Source organism: Haliaeetus albicilla, chromosome 28 (genome assembly GCF_947461875.1).
Source record: "Haliaeetus albicilla chromosome 28, bHalAlb1.1, whole genome shotgun sequence".
NCBI lineage: Eukaryota > Metazoa > Chordata > Aves > Accipitriformes > Accipitridae > Haliaeetus > Haliaeetus albicilla.
Window position 1 is genome coordinate 16,578,121 of NC_091510.1, and position 15,801 is coordinate 16,593,921.

The window sequence follows — 15,801 nt, forward strand, 5'->3', positions numbered from 1 at the left end:
GAAAATACTTTGGTGATTTACACTCTGTGGGAAAAATTTAGCAAATAGCATACATTTTGCATTCTCTTATCTATGTTTCCTTCCCACTTTTTTAGCTGTCTGGGCTGAAGCAGTCACCAAGATACAGAAATGTATCTTCCCTAGTTGAGGAAGACATTATATACTGACATTTTGGGGTCAGTAAACAAAAGAAGATGGACCCCTATCAGCCCCTCCATTTGTTCCCACCCTTGTGAGCCACTCCTGAACAACTGGCTGAATTTGATGTAGACCAGAGGTGGCAAGAGCTCACAAAGCAACACAAAGACTTTGGGGAGATGGGGCTAAGGCCAGTCCAGCCTTGGGACACAATCAGCAAGGTGTTTTTTTCAGGTGCCCATTGGTCTGGGATTTATTAAAAATAAAAAACAACTTCCCTCTTTCCTTCTCTCTCCTCCCATAAAATCCATGAGGACTCTCAAAGAGAATCTGAAAACAGGGACATTTCCATATAGCTCATTTCACATAGAGAAATCCAACTCATTAATTCAAAAAAAGTCAAGACTACGCCAAAGCATACTGCACACTTGAGATAATCACAGGTAAGTCTCATACTGCAGTTTTTTCCCATATTAAATGGATTGTGAAAGTAACTGGAAACTTGTTCACATTCAGTTATGTGAACTACTGCTGTCCAAATCTCACCCCACAAAAAACCCTACTCTTTCTCCAGCAGACGATAGAAAGGAAGCCAGTCCTGAAGGCAGAAGGTGAAATCCTGGCTCCATTGTATTCATTTGCCAAATCTGAATTGACTTCAGCAGGGCCAGGATTTCCCCCATAACGATTTAGCTATAGTAAGCAGGGGAATGTCTAAATGGCAGAGTAGAAAACCAGGTTATGGACACTTTAGATCCCCACTTTGTACCCCCAAGCTAAGCACCACAGTAACACATGACTTGAGAATATTGCCTTGGCTGAGTTCGTAACGATCAGTTCTCCAACTCAAAAGATTCATGTTATTACTGAAGTTTCTGCAGATAATCCTCCTAACAGAGGAATCAAACATAACAGAGATGAAGTGCTGCTTTCATCTTTACAGACAGTCTCTTGAGAACAACTATCACTGCCACATCTGGTGATTCTGGAGCTACATCAACTTTATTTTTCTTTGTAACTTATTACTGACCCAATTTTCTCTATTATTAGCGCTATCCTGACCATCCTGCTTCATGCTGCTGTAAAGGTACCTCTTCAAGGGAGAGGGACTGAGTCAGTGTGAACTGGGGGAAAAAACAAGCAAAAAAATGAAATTCTTCATCAGAATGAACACAGGCAGCCAGAAATAAGAAAAAAAACACATAAACAACAACTGAATCTGTGCAGAACAATGCAGTGATTGAGAGAATTCAATCACCACTGCTTCTAGCACCAAATTTAGGGCCGTAATTCCCACAGTACTTCTAAAGAGTATTTTTCATGCAAGACACAAAAGTTATTATTTCTTTCTTAATCCTTGCTTCAGTTCCTAAAGCAGCTCTCCATGTGTGCTAATTGGGATGGATGAAAATTCAGTAAGTAATGCAGTCTTCCTGGATCTTGTTTTCTTAACTGCTTGAATTCTAAAAAAGCACCTACTTTTTTTTTTTCTCCATTATCAGCTACAATGCCGTAGCATGGATGCAGCATCGCCACCCAGGATCTGGATCTTAAAGCTACCTGTGAGCAAGGCTAACAGCCAAAACTCAGTATCTATCAGCACAGTGAAAGACTGTGTTACAATTACTTGGCATAGCTGCATATGAAAAAAAAAAGTTACTACTTTTTTTCTGTCAAATTACCTATTTTACCTGAATGTTATCTTACTATCTTATTTATTTACTAAGACTTTTTATCTTTACAATAAGGCTGATTTTACTATAGCATTATTATTTACATTGTTTCCCTCCTATCCCCTATCAATGTGAATGACTTACATTATCTTATACAATTACGTAAGCACTGGAATATACACAAGATTACATGGGAACACAGCACATAAACTAAGAGACAGAAATCTCAAAACTGTATTTAGCATACTCACTTGAATAAAGGAGTCCCACAAACAACACATTTGTATATTCCTTGAGCTTTATGATGTGTGTACTCCCCCTCAAAGGCACTGGGAAAACAACAACACTACATTTTAAAAATAAATAAAGGAATTCGGGGTTTTTTTAATTATTAAATTAGCTAAGACTTTAGCAAAATGTTACAGGAGAGCCCCACGATTTAAAAGTTGGCAGTTGTTTTTTATTAAAGGCAGCAAATAAAGCAGGCACAGGAAAGGGGAATGTCCTCATTAGCGTGCCTCAGGTGTTATGTATCATGCAAGAGGAAGCCCGTTGTCCCACAGTTCAAAGGACAGAACAACAGCAGCCACAAAGAGGGAGGGACTGGAACCTTCCCCGTTCGGCGAGCGAAGCCGCCGTTTTTGCGAACGCGGGCGTTCGGCGCGTCGCTCGGCCTGACGCGCTCCTCCTCGGCCTGTCCCGGGGCCAGGTGGGCTCAGGCCGAGGTGCGAAGCGCCTGCCGCCCGGGGCCGGGGTGCCGGGCCGCGGCGGGGCAGGAGAGGCATTGCAGCTGAAAATGAAATAATTGGTCCACGATTTCAAGCTGTGCGCACCTTATATTTTTAGTTGAAAAGCAATATTACAGCTTTAAGGGAATATTTTTCTAAGTTAACAATCTAAAAGGCTAGGAGGTCATTCATCTAATACGAATCAGCTGCGCTAGCCCAACAAAAAGCCTATGTGCTCGGCAGCTTGTTTTTATTATCCTTTCACCCTTTTTATGAGGTCCAATTTTTTTTTATAAACAGGATTTTTAAGAATGACCTAATCTCCGATTGTTTGTGTGCATTAAATCACGTTGTTGGTCCCATACACAAGAGCGAGGAGGGCCGGGGGGGAGGCAGGCCCCCCAGCAGAGGCCACTGCCTGGCCCCCGGCCCCTCCGGGGCTGCGGGAGGAAGAAGGGGGCCGTGGCGGAGGGGGGGCCGCGGCGAACTCAGCCCCCGGTACGCGCCGTCAGGAAAAGGGCTGCCGATTAAGCGGGACCCCACGTGCGGCGGAGAGAGCCCTTTCAGGTCACGGATGAAAACAAGCAGTTACATCATTAGTACGTTCGGAGCAGAGGTAAAGCCAGGGCCTTATGCCAAGCTCAGTGGTATAAATTAGACAACAAAAAACGGCTAGGCCTTGGCAAGTTACCTTCATGCTGGAATCAGCTGAGAGAGAGACTTTATTCACTAAAAACAGTCTTGGAAGCAAGTCCTGGTTTTTTTTTTCCTCCAGGACTCGGGGCTGGCTTCCAGTGACTAAAGCCATGTGAGGGCAGTTATTGAAAATTTTTGACATTCCAACCACAAATGAGCCAATAAATACCTTCTCCACATGTGCTTCAAAAAGAAATTGGAGTGGGGTGGAAAAGGACTAAATTATGCTACCTTCTTTCTGCAGCCAAAAGGTCTATACTTACAATGGCCACCTTCAAAACTCCAGCCTCCTGGCACGGGGCCATTTCCCTCGTGGTTCTGCTTACTGTGATGTCTTCCAAAAAAAGTGTACCTAAACTGCTATTACTTCCACACATTTTGTAGTAAACTAAAAACAGACTCTAAACATGAGCCCGGTGACTTTATAAGACATGCAGCATTCATTAAAAGAAAAAGTCACACAAGACCCCTGGCCTCGGCCCCCGCGCTGCAGATGCTTGTCTTTGCAGTGGTGTTAATTTGTAGGGGTTAGTAAACAAGTGCAGAAATCCTGGGGCGGCGGGGGGAGAACACAACCTGGTGGGGAAGGTGAGGAAGCACCAGTAAGAGGAGGGGGAGAAGAAAGATGCCTGTGTTTTGAGGACTGCGTTTTCTTCGTCCTGCCTTACCTTTCAGTCCCCTTCTCCTGAGTGACATGGTACTGCAAGGGTGTCAGCCGCTTCCTCAGCTCCTCCTGGGAAAAGACCACCTTACAGTCCTTTTTATCCCTACATGACCCTGCAAAGGGAGAGGATATGGGAGAAGGAGCCTTTTTAGCTTAAATCCTGAATAATTGCTTTGGCAGACCGCCACAGCATAGCTTCTGCATACACTTGTCAATGACCAGACCGGTCCCTAATGCACGAAGAATGGCTCAGCTGAACTGCAGCTGATTATTTCTTCAAATCCAAGTTTAAAAAAGAATTTTGCTCAAGAGCCAGGTGATTCCACTGGAGCAGTGACAATGTGCTACAGCCAAAGCCCTTTGGTGTGTTATACGCTAAACTGTTGCGCACACAATCATTCACAAGAAAGTAACATTTTTCCCACCGTTAAAAAAAAAAATCTGCAAAAAAACCCCAACTACAGCTGAAACGTTCTTTACAAGACATCTATATTGGAGACTTATGGTAATGGGCATATGATGTTCAGCCACAACATCCAACAATTTCATTACCCTTGAAAGTAGCTGAAAAACAATTCTGAATCTTTAGAGTTCCAATAAGGTTGATTTAACTTCTAGTTGCATCCTTGTCCTTTTACTTTATAACATTAACCATTGTATTTTTTCACTGTTGAAGCACTAGAATAGGAGCCCTGAGGAGCAAGTAATTTCTTTATGAACAAAGCTGTACAAGGTTCAACGATAAGCTTGTCGTAAAAATTAGGGTTGCTATTGAAATTACCCTCCTTTGAAAATCTCATCTTATGCTTTGCTGCATTCACACAGAAAATCCAAGGAGTACATAAGGATTACTGAAAAAAAAATTTGTGTAGTGCAAAAATTCACATCACGAAAAAAAATAACAGTAAGGTTGCTTCTGAGAATGAAAACTCCCAAAGTAGTAACAGAAATTGCCAAATATTCAAATAACTTTGATAATCACTTGCAAAAATTAGCTGACAAAATACAGCACGGAAAAAGCACTCTAATTATGACAGTAATTAAAATATGGTACAATTAGAAATAAACAGTCCCGACAAAAATATTTTTTACTAGTAATGTATATACACTCATAAAAAGACCAATTGTGTTCCCAAAGTAGAGGGAACAGAGCTACCCATCTGTATGTCATTTAGTACAGGAGAGGCAATGGCAGGTTTAAATTACATGGTATTGGATTGCAATTTCCTAACATTGGATGCTTTTCTGCTTTTTTACCTTGAGTCATTACTAAGGAGTGTTCATAAAAACTAGCTTACAGCACAGATGCTTGCAAATCATTTAAGAAAAGATGTTTCTTTCTTCCTCCCCCTCTCCTTTTCTCATTTTTTTAATGTGTGGGGGTGGGTGAATAGGGGAGAGAGAAAAAGAATAATGCTGTTGGTCACTACCGACTAACCCTAGGAAGTATTTTCAGGAAGAAAAAAGTAAAATTGAAAACATCTGATTGAAGTAAATAGTGCAAACATAAAAAGCTTTACTAGTGAAAGAAAGGTATTGAAAAGCGACTTTATTTCATAGATTAGAAATTACTTTTGATCTAAACATTCTTAAAAACAGATTGTTTTCCACTCCGAGCCATCTCATTAGCTGTGCTGCAGAGCCTTCGTTTTAATGGCAAGCTTTGAAAGAGCACTGCTGTATGCCTTTGTTAGCTTCAATCTTATTTGGGAGAGGGATAAAGATTTCATTCCAGGTCTCTTTGTTTGTCTTTCAAGAACCACTAAAGCAGCATTCACACAAATTTTGCAAGAATGTGCCCTGTGCCATAGCTTACAAATTATTTGGTTTTGGTGCACTTAAAGGTCACCTTCCAAATTAGCAAAATTTTCCTACATCCTGGCTTTTCAACCTTAAATGTAAATATTGTTTCCTAACTGTAAGTGAGGTTTGTTCTTCATAACATTTGGTTGCTTATTTAAAGATGTCAAACGTTGGAGGTTTTTATTCTCCGAACGTGCAGGCCTCTAGGACTAATAAGTCTTTCAAAGTATAGCTAACAGGGAAAGGAAGCATATGCATTATATAAATAGCTATTGTTACGTTGCATTACGCAGCTCAGAAAGAAACTGTTTGAGATATGGTCTTTCATCTACAATTTCAGTCTGAAAAAGTAGTCTAGAGAGCAGCAAAGACTCTTACAAACCAACAGCTCTTCACTTTTAAAAGTATCTACCAATTACTCTTTTAAAAAATTCTATTTGCTCTTTAGATGTTGCAAAAAAGTAAACTAAGCGTAACTTCACTTTGGGAACAGTCAGAGAAAATACTGAATGTTGTAAAGAATGGTCAGTATTCCCTCTTTACTCTCCTTGAGTATTTTTTCATCCATTTCAGAAATTTAGTGTTCTTCTATCAATGGGCTCACCATATGCACAAGAAAATTTCTATATGCCACTTGAGCCACGACATAGATCAGAAGTAGGAAGTGTGTTACGAAAGATTTTTTTCCCTATTGTTTCCAATAATTAACTGCGTGTTTTACAACACAGAGAAGTATTTATGTCTACAGGGGAATTTTGCCAAACTGCACTGGGGTAAACTGCAACCTACCCCAACAAAGGACTCTCCAGGTTTGTAATTTAATGGAGTATACATCAGCAAAAAGCTATAGTTGCACTACAAATCATAAAAGAAATCTCTTGGTCCAGCCCTCAGCATTCAAGAACAGCCCTATTGAATTAATTGCACTTATTATGTAACTGCTAGCAACAACAACAACAAAAAAACCTCTCAGTAAATTGACTGCACTATTTCCATATTGCCAAAGAGCCAAGGAGGCAAAGCAAGACTCACTCCTGACTGCAGAGGATGTAAGGATACGTTATCTGAAACAGGGCTAGCCTACAAGCCTTAATAAAATGCAGTGAATCCTGGAAATTACTGGATGAGATTCTAGGAATACAGTCCTCTGGTTAGGAAAAAAATTACATGCAAGGGGGACAAAAGTGCTCAACCTGCAGTACAAGGGTGGCTACTTCTGTTTTTTCAGTTGTTCCTTTATGGCATATATGAGATGTCTGCACCATTCAAGCCAACTGACTGTATCTTGGGAGGGGACAACATAAAGCTACACAAATATATGCCCAATATGACAAAAACTGCCACTAGTAATGCAGCTGTTATCAAACTTGTTATTAAAGCAGAGAACAAAGGTGCAGGCTGACCACCTTCCTCAGTCTGGTTGCCCAAAGACGGGACCAGGTATGGGCTGTGGAAAGGGTTCCCATACAGGCAACAAACTTCTTCAGCAACTCAGGCATAAAGGCAGGCTCACAGTTCATTCGCAAATTACACAGTTCAAGGCAGAAGAGAAAAAAGGTCATCAGTTTTACAAACAGCATGACATCAGTGTGATTACATTAAAGGTGAGACTAAATTAAATACACTGTGAGAATAACAGAGTCTGGATTCACTGGATCTGTTAGGACTCTGGAGTGGATCTCACTTGCTTTTTGGAGGTGATGCTCTCGGCAATGACTTTTAGAAGAGCCCAGGACAGCTATGTTCCTAACTCCAGCTAGATCCCACTGTTTGGACTGGTGAACACCAGCCTACGTGGGCAGACAAAATTCCCTTTACATTCCACTGCAGGATTGGAGGCCAGATGAAATCTCTCCAGTCGGCACACCTCGGTGCCTTGGTTGGGGTGGGCGCTCATTAGAGGAGCAGTGCGCAGGCAACTGCTCCACAAACAGGCACCGGCGTTCCCACATGAGGCGACCCGGCGTCAGCCTTCTGCCATCAGTGACAGCGGTGCTAAAAGCTGTTCAGGTCCTGCAGCAGGATGGAAGGCTTTGCAAAGAAAAGCCCAGGGTCACAAATCTTAATGCATAAACACAAAAAAAAAAGCTGAGGAAGATGGAACAAACACTAACAGAAACCCTTTTGGAGCCCCCACGGCATTCCTGTGCTTAGGAATGGCTTTTCTGAAAACCAATGCAATGCACACTGCCATTTACTATTCACCTGCAGACTACAGACATTTTAGAGTTCAGCGCTGGAGTCCTCCTCTGTACAAATGAAGCGAACAGAAAGTATTTTCTGGGTGCTGACCTGATAATGAAGACATTAAGCATCTCGCCTCACATAAGAATTCCAATTTCAATTGACCTTTTCAAATCTGTGGTTCATAACGCAGGCATGTGCCATTTCCTTCCATATAAGCAATCACAGGAAAACTAGCAACGAGATATGTCCAGACAGATGGACACAAGTTAGCAGACCGTTACTCCTCCACTCAGCCCTTCACCTGCTCCAGCATGCCGGAGGGTGGCGATTAGTCTCTGACGTGCCCTGAAATATGTTGGCATTTTGCTTGATGGCCTTCCTTCTTCAAATAGTCTTTTGAACCATTCTAATGATTTTCTCTTATGTTTTGTTGCTTTCTACCCCTGAAATTAACATTTCAGCTGTGTGGAAGACACAGCATACATTTTCCCCCTTTTACGTATGCTTATGTTCCACTAGCATTAATGGACATTACAGTCATGCACTGAGCACATACCATTAAGACTTCCTGAATTAAATACAGCAAGATCAAACGTTCCAGTGGAGCACAGCCATATAATAAACTGGGCTTCTAGTTTTTGGTACTACTTCTTTTAATATGCCCAAGCAGTTTTTTAGGGGCCTTCCAGCACATTTCATTATTCATATACCACCCCAGCCCCAATCCTGCAATGTGACCTGTGTGGGCAGACCCTTGGGAACATGCATAGCTCCAACAACTACTTAAAGGTCTACAAATGTACATCAGATTACAGGATCTGGCTCTAAGTATACATCTCTCTGCTTCCCAAAGCCTGTCCCTTCATAAGTGGGTCATACCTTAGTCATCGATGGTAAATTATCTCAAACTGATGTTAAGAGGAATCCTGCAAGGTTAAAAAATATTTGCATACATTTCTTTAAATAAATATCCTCACATATGCTATCGCTAATACTCCATATTATTAAAAGTGGAATCTCTCATTTTTATTATTTCAAATTTCATTTACACAGTTTATGCCTCTTGTTTACAGTTTTGCCTCTCTCTCTGCTTAGGAAAAGGCAAACAAACACACAAGTCTCGCTTCTGTTTAGTCTGCTCTCTGCAGGCTCTAGTCTGCAGCCTTGGGAGAATGCCACAGTGCCCTATCACTGCAAACAAGGCAGGAACTGCTCATCTAGTTTAAAAAAGAACAACTCTTGAAAATGCAAATTGATGCAAACAGTTCTACTGGCTTACAAGTTGGAAAACACTGTTTTACAAAACCTGTATTTGACATGATAGATGTTTTTATAACCCCATCACAAGCCATTTTAAATTACCTAAGCATGCTGCTGACTAGGATAGATGCTGCAAAAGAACTCTGAAATGTTGGGAGGTCAAGTTTAAGTAAAATCCAAACTTCATCATTAAAAAAACCCTGTAAATGTTTTACACATTGAAAAACAGATCTGTGTTTCTTCTCTGAGGGATGGCTCCTTTGCTTTCTTGCTGTAGGTAGCTAACTCCCACCCGCTGTTGAAATACCATTTGCAGTTTCATGCAAGCATTAGGAGTAATGGGGCGAAGACCATTTCCACTATATTGTGCGTTAAAAATCCAAAAGCCGGGTACCAGGACAACAGTTACAATTTTGGGTCAAAGCCAGGTTCTATCTTAAAAGAACACCACCCAAAAATTAACTGTCTTTAAAAAAAATTATTTGGATACCCAGGAGGGTCACATGGCCACAAGGGAAGGGCAAGCCCTTTCTTTGCAAATTTGCAAGCTTCCCGTGCAACCAAGAAACAAGAGCTGCCACATTTATTTTTTCCACCTGGTCATCAGCGTGGCTCATGTTTTGTATAAATGTATATATTTTGAGTCACCATCAGAGATCTCCCATGTAAGACAGTAAGTTTCTCAAGCACTAAAAAAAAAAAAATGCCCAAACTCCCAACTAATGCATCTCCTCTGTGCACTCGTTTTCTTTTCAAAGAAAGTGGTACTGAAACCCCAGTGGTCCCAGTCCAGACAGCATCTATGGGAACGGAAGCTGCCTTGCTGTTTCCGCAGGTCTGCAAGCGTCTTTGCGGCAGGTTACATGGCTGAAGGAGCCATGCAAGCCAGAGAGACGTTCCCTGGAGAAGAAATCTGAAGCTGCCTCCCCTCCCCACGAATGTAAAAAACATTTAACAAAAGATGGAAGTGTTTTGCGTAGCGGGAAAGGGGGAAAGAAAAGCAGGTCCATTTGTCCTGTCCAGGGATGTCTACTTTACTTCCTTATCTCAGGTTAATGAAATAGATGTCACTACCAGCCACAGTCTTGGTCTCACAGCCTCTCCAAATTATAAGCCTTGAGGACTCCATCACCACCCTGCACTGGCCGGTGGAGGTGAAGGCAGCTTCCACCGGGGCTTTTTGAGGTGTCATCTTCACCAGTACTATAGCAATGGCAGCATGTGGTTGCTCAGCAGAGGCTGGTGAATAGAAGCACCTTCAATTAAGTGGAGCAAGAGTTCATTACATTATAAACTGCCATTTTTGTTACCCTTTCTGCTGAGATGGCCAAAGACAGAGTGCACGGGGCAGCTGACCTATTTGCCTTACTCTTGGATGCAAACCAGGCAAGACAAGATCAAGATCTATTGGTACAGAAGTGGAAGGGGGAGCACTTATAATGATGGATTTCTCTTCCTCTCTCCCTAACAGATAAAGAGACTTTTGTTTTGCTGATATGATCCTAGCACCTTTCACATGCACTACATTTGTTTAAATTACAAACAAGAAAGGCAGAGACACTGAGCACTCTGTATCTGGTCAGAAGACTTCTGTCACGATCAATAAAAGGGTGCACAACATATGGAAAGGCATTTTATTAACAGCAGAATTAAGCTGAATTTAGTAAGAGTGCTTTATGCTACATTTTGCATTTAAAATATTTCAGTAAGCCACCAAAATAAATTTATTCACACAGCTTTAATAAAGGTTTAACCCTGCAGCAGAAACAATTAAAAAGTCAGCATTTGCCAGTGGTTACCGCAGTGGTGTGTAGCTTATTGTGGCATTCAGGCTGTTGCTAAATCCTCCTGCTGCTTCCTCCACAATAGTGATGTGTGGCCTGCGAAGTGAGCACTGCGTTTCAAGAATCAAGGTGCCGCAATCTACACTTGGGATAGGGGGTGGGGTGGAGGAAAGGAGCGGGGTGGGGGGAGGTCTTTCTTCACCTCCAATTCCCCACAACAGCCCAGATCTAACTGCCTGCGAAACTCAGGCTGTCTCCAGCTGTGCAGGAACCCTTTTAGCAAAGACGCAAACAGGCACAGCCTGCTCTGTGGCCTTTCATCCCACATCTCCAGGCACTGAAGGACGTACCCAGCGTGAGGACAGGAGCAGCTGGAACACGCTCTGCTCCAGCTGTTGCTCTGCTATGGCCACGTCGGAAAACACTGTAGCCCCCTCCCCTCTCAACCTGCTTCAGGACTAAAGGTAGAGAAAGACCCAAAAAGGTTAGTAACTGCCAACTTCTTTCCCTAGTGGGCCTTCTGGGCTTCCCTATGTTTCTCTAAAATTCAGCCATGCTTTATGGGTCAGGAAGATGGGGTCAAGCCCTATAAAAGGGCTTTAAGAGGACTCGGTCGAGCCCTTCCCTGCTCTGCTCTCCTCGGGACTCCTTGACCCAGGCCAGAGCCCTGAGCAGGGAGTTCTTACCTGCAGTGCACAAAGCTGCCAGTGCTGGACCTGGGCTGCCAGCAGCTACCGTCCCCCAAGAACCTCTCCTCCAGCTGGAGCAGGGGGCACCTTCGTATGCCAGCCAGGCGCCCCTTCCCAACACAGCTTCTTCTGAAGGAAACCACAAGATGACATACATGTTTAGCTTGTCACTAAGAACAAACATTGTCTGCTGCTTAGCCATCTCTGGGACACAATTCCTCTCCACTCGTTTTCCCCTACGTCACAATTTGTGCTGTAGCAACCTGTGGTTAACCTAACAGCTAAGTCATGGTCATGTTCGTGTCTCTGGTGCTGACTCCTGGTCCACACCCTAGACCCATTCAACGTACCATCAAATTCCAAGCTCACACATCCATCACTTCCCAACATACTCTTACTGATTTTAGCATTCACATTCCCATCTTGCACCTTTTCTTGCTTGCCCTCCCTCAGCTTAGCCATATACAAAATCTTCCTTTTTGTGTGCTGTCATCTCCCCTTTATGTCACATTCTTCTCTGCAACCTTCATCATGTGCTCCTCAGAGAAAGGACAAAGCCAAGGGTTGCTTTTAATTGAAGGAAAAAAAGTGAAGGCAGTCCTTAAAGGACTTCTCAGACCTCCTGTTATAAACACACAGTCCAGTAACTAAAAAAGTAGCTTTTCATGGGAAACTTTAAAACACAGGAACACCGTTAGTGCTGAAACTTCATCTTTTCCATACCCAACTAAGCAGAAAACGCAGTAAGCCTGAGCTGCAGAGGGCACATGAATGGAACGTGGGAAATTTATGAGCTCCCAGAATTAAAACATTCCTGCAAGAAGGGTAGAAATGGCTTGTGGTGGGTCCTTTATGGGGGCAGGAAGGGAATGCAAATGATCTTAAGAGATCCGTCAGGGAACACATTAAGGAACTGGCTCTGTGCACCGTCTGGGAGCACAAGAAACGTCTCATCATCCCTGTGCTACTCAGTGCCAGAGTCACTGAGGAGCCTCCACCCTGAGAAGGCAGGGACGAGCGCCTTCTGTCTATCGAGCAGGTGAGGGAGAGTGCAAAACTCCGCCAGAATGAGGAGTTCAGAAGGGTGAAAAAACAGGGTACAAACCAAAAGGGTACAAACCAAAAGGGTACATTAACAAAGGGTTTCTGGTCTTCTTTATGATCCCAAGTTTTGCAAGCATCAGGCGCAGTAAGAGCATTACTCCCAACAGGATTATCTACAAATACATTTCATTCTAAACTGTATTAAGTAAGACATTCTAGACTGAATACTATTGTACAAAAGAAACATTTGTAAATACAGCATAACATTGAATATACAGCTATATAGAAAGGTAATTTTTAAAACCCATTTCCAAGCCATTTCAAAAATAGTTATGCTCTATTATGATAATACAGCATTCGACTATCTTATGACTAGGAGGCAGACATACACACAGACATTTATATAATAATGGCACGTGAACAGCTTCACATGCTGTTTACTATTGTGCTCACATACTGCTTGTTTCCAAGACTCTTTTCAAGCATTTATCAAATTCCTCATAACTGCTGGGAGGTAGTAAACTAGGTAATTTGTAAGACTGTATTTTAAGTTTAAAAATGTATTTTTGTTCCAAATTAATATTTGCTTTTTTTTTTTAATTTAGCTTCATAGAAATGAGTTTTAATTTTTGTCCTCCAACCAGCTCTGAGGAACAAGTACATCCAGCTGAGACCTTGTATGACATATTTAAACCCAGAGCAAATTCTTATGTTCAAGATATAGACTCCAGAAAATAAGAATTTATAATGAAAACATTGACAGGCATTTAACCATAGCCATACAGGTGGTTTTTGCTACACAATGTATCAGTATTATTTTCTTTCGGATCACATGAACAGACATCTGTAGTAGTACATCTTTGGTGATACACATTATGGAAAGCTATGGGAAAGTTATACATTATGGAAATTATATCTCTGAACATAGAAACATACAATATGAAACGTTTAGACATACTTAAGTCACACAGAGTTTGACAGCAACTACAGTACTTTGAACACAAGAGACTAAGATCTTTTCTAGACTTTTCATTCTTAAAGCCAGATCTGGCAAACGCTACACACACAGATAATTTCACTGACATGAGCAGTCTAAGAGTTCAGAGGGACAAATGCATATGAATAACTCATGCATGTAACTGTTTACAAGATCTGCTCCTAAAAGTAATCCTTTATGTTAACACAGCACTGCTAAAAATCCAATTTTGAGACCCAGTAATTTTCTGTTCGCTAGCTATTCATTTCAATTTTATGAAAAGACATTATACTGAAACTTGGAATTAACAAATATTTAATAAAACAAGTTATGAGAAACTATACTATAGATATTTACTTAATAAAGACTTACACCATATGCCCAGCACCATCTTCATACAGATGCATTGTAGTTTAATCTAAGCCTAGAAAAGTATGGTTTCCTACTAGTAGTTATTTTAGTAATTAAACACTTCACAACAATTTAATATTATCTAGGACTTTATTATTTCATACAGAAAAAAAACCCCTAGGTCTACCCCTGCAATTTCTTCATCATTACTTTTACTTAATTTTACAAGCACCATAATTTTCTTTGATCTACAGGAGAGGAAAAGCCAAATTATCTCATGCAAAAAATGTGATGTAAGCAGCACAACATTCAAAGTGTTAAAGAAATAAAGGATTTTTTTAAGAAATGAGAACCCATAATAATTAAAAGACACAGCAAAGCAAAATAAGCTACCTTTTTACTTTATAGTTTGGTGGTCTGCTACAGAAAACATATGTACATGGAATCTGCGTAATCGTTACTTGTATCAGACTTATATCGGTTACTTGTTGGTATGCACTAAAGCAGCTGAAGTAGTTTTTACATTAGAAGTTTTGGGGGGTTTTGTTGTGGTTTGGGGTTTGTTTTATTTAAGATTTAATTTCTGTGAACTAAATCCTGGCAGGTGCTGGGTGCATCCTGCACTTCCAAAGAAATTTAGAGCACTCAACTCTAATAAAGCGGGCTCAAGGAGTGACACTTAACATCACACGACAGACACAACGGAGCTGTAATCACTACTGCAATGAAAAAACCTTTAACCAATGTGAAAGTAGTTGGCATATGAGCACAGATCGTTGTGATTTTTCCCAATGCTCATGCTTTTCATAAAATACTTGTAAATAAATGTTCATAAGGTCTCAGGGTGTACTTTCTGTATGAATGACTCCTGAAGGGGAAGCTTTTCCTAAAGTGCAGCATATGCTTAGTGCCATCTACAGGGAGTGTGCCTGCTCTTACTCTGACTTCACCGTGCCGGGTATGAAAAACGTCATGGGCGAACCGTGCACTGGGTTTGCATGCATGAAAACATTCAGTCCTAACTTCAGATGAAAAACTGTTTTCAAAATACAATTTGGAAGAATAGATCCACACTCCAGGTGTGAATATACAAATAGAAAACGAGCAAGTAAAAACACTTCACTAGCACAACTGATCCAGTGCAACTGGCACAGGCTTACAAAATAGCATTTCAAAGGAAAGACAGAAAGTCATCCCTACTCTAAGATACTTCCTAACCTTGTTTCATTCCTTTAACTTTTGGGGAAAAAAAATCACTTATTTCTGATCTACAACTATAACTTTATATTAAAGCAAATATTGCACTGTACTCTTTGTTCCTTACAGGAAGGACGGAGGTACCATTCCGAGCATAGAAATCAAAATTATACTTTCACTCAAGTCCTTGTCCTGCAAATACTTAACTGCATAGAGTTTAAAACTGTGTTTGAAAGCCCCATTTACAGCTCTGCTGGCACTTTGCTCCCTTACGCTGAGCGGGCAGGGGTTCCAGAAGGTTAGAAAGTCTCCTTCTGTATGGAATTTGCCACTGAATTAGAAGACCAAACTCCACACCATTCCAGACTCGGTGGGCAGACAGCACGGTGGTATGGTTGCAGGGCTGCAATTCGTACAGAACTGGGTGGTGGGAAAAGCACTAACTCAAAGTGTTATGTTATAAAAAAACTCAGGAGAACTCGGGGTCTTCTCTGTATATTCAAAAGTTAAAGTCACAGTGCATTGTGGCATTTAAGCAGATGTTGGCTCTAGATCTCGTTCCCATGTTTAGTTTGATACATGCTATACCATTTACTTGCAACTCCCTCAAT

General features: G+C 41.4%; 1 protein-coding gene across 5 annotated transcripts in view; it reads right to left on the reverse strand.

Moving 5' to 3' along the window:
- The window catches only part of MSRB3 (methionine sulfoxide reductase B3), an 87,337-nt gene that overhangs the window by 49,805 nt on the left and 21,731 nt on the right, over positions 1–15,801 (reverse strand). For 3 of the 5 annotated variants that reach the window (XM_069773777.1, XM_069773781.1, XM_069773778.1), the window contains 3 exons: positions 11,620–11,751; positions 3,904–4,012; positions 2,063–2,140 (listed from right to left, as the gene is read on the reverse strand). In XM_069773777.1, the coding sequence (XP_069629878.1) occupies positions 2,063–2,140; positions 3,904–4,012; positions 11,620–11,751 (319 nt within the window). The remainder of the gene's footprint in view (positions 1–2,062; positions 2,141–3,903; positions 4,013–11,619; positions 11,752–15,801) is intronic. The other 2 variants (XM_069773779.1, XM_069773780.1) reach the window with 1 other exon arrangement.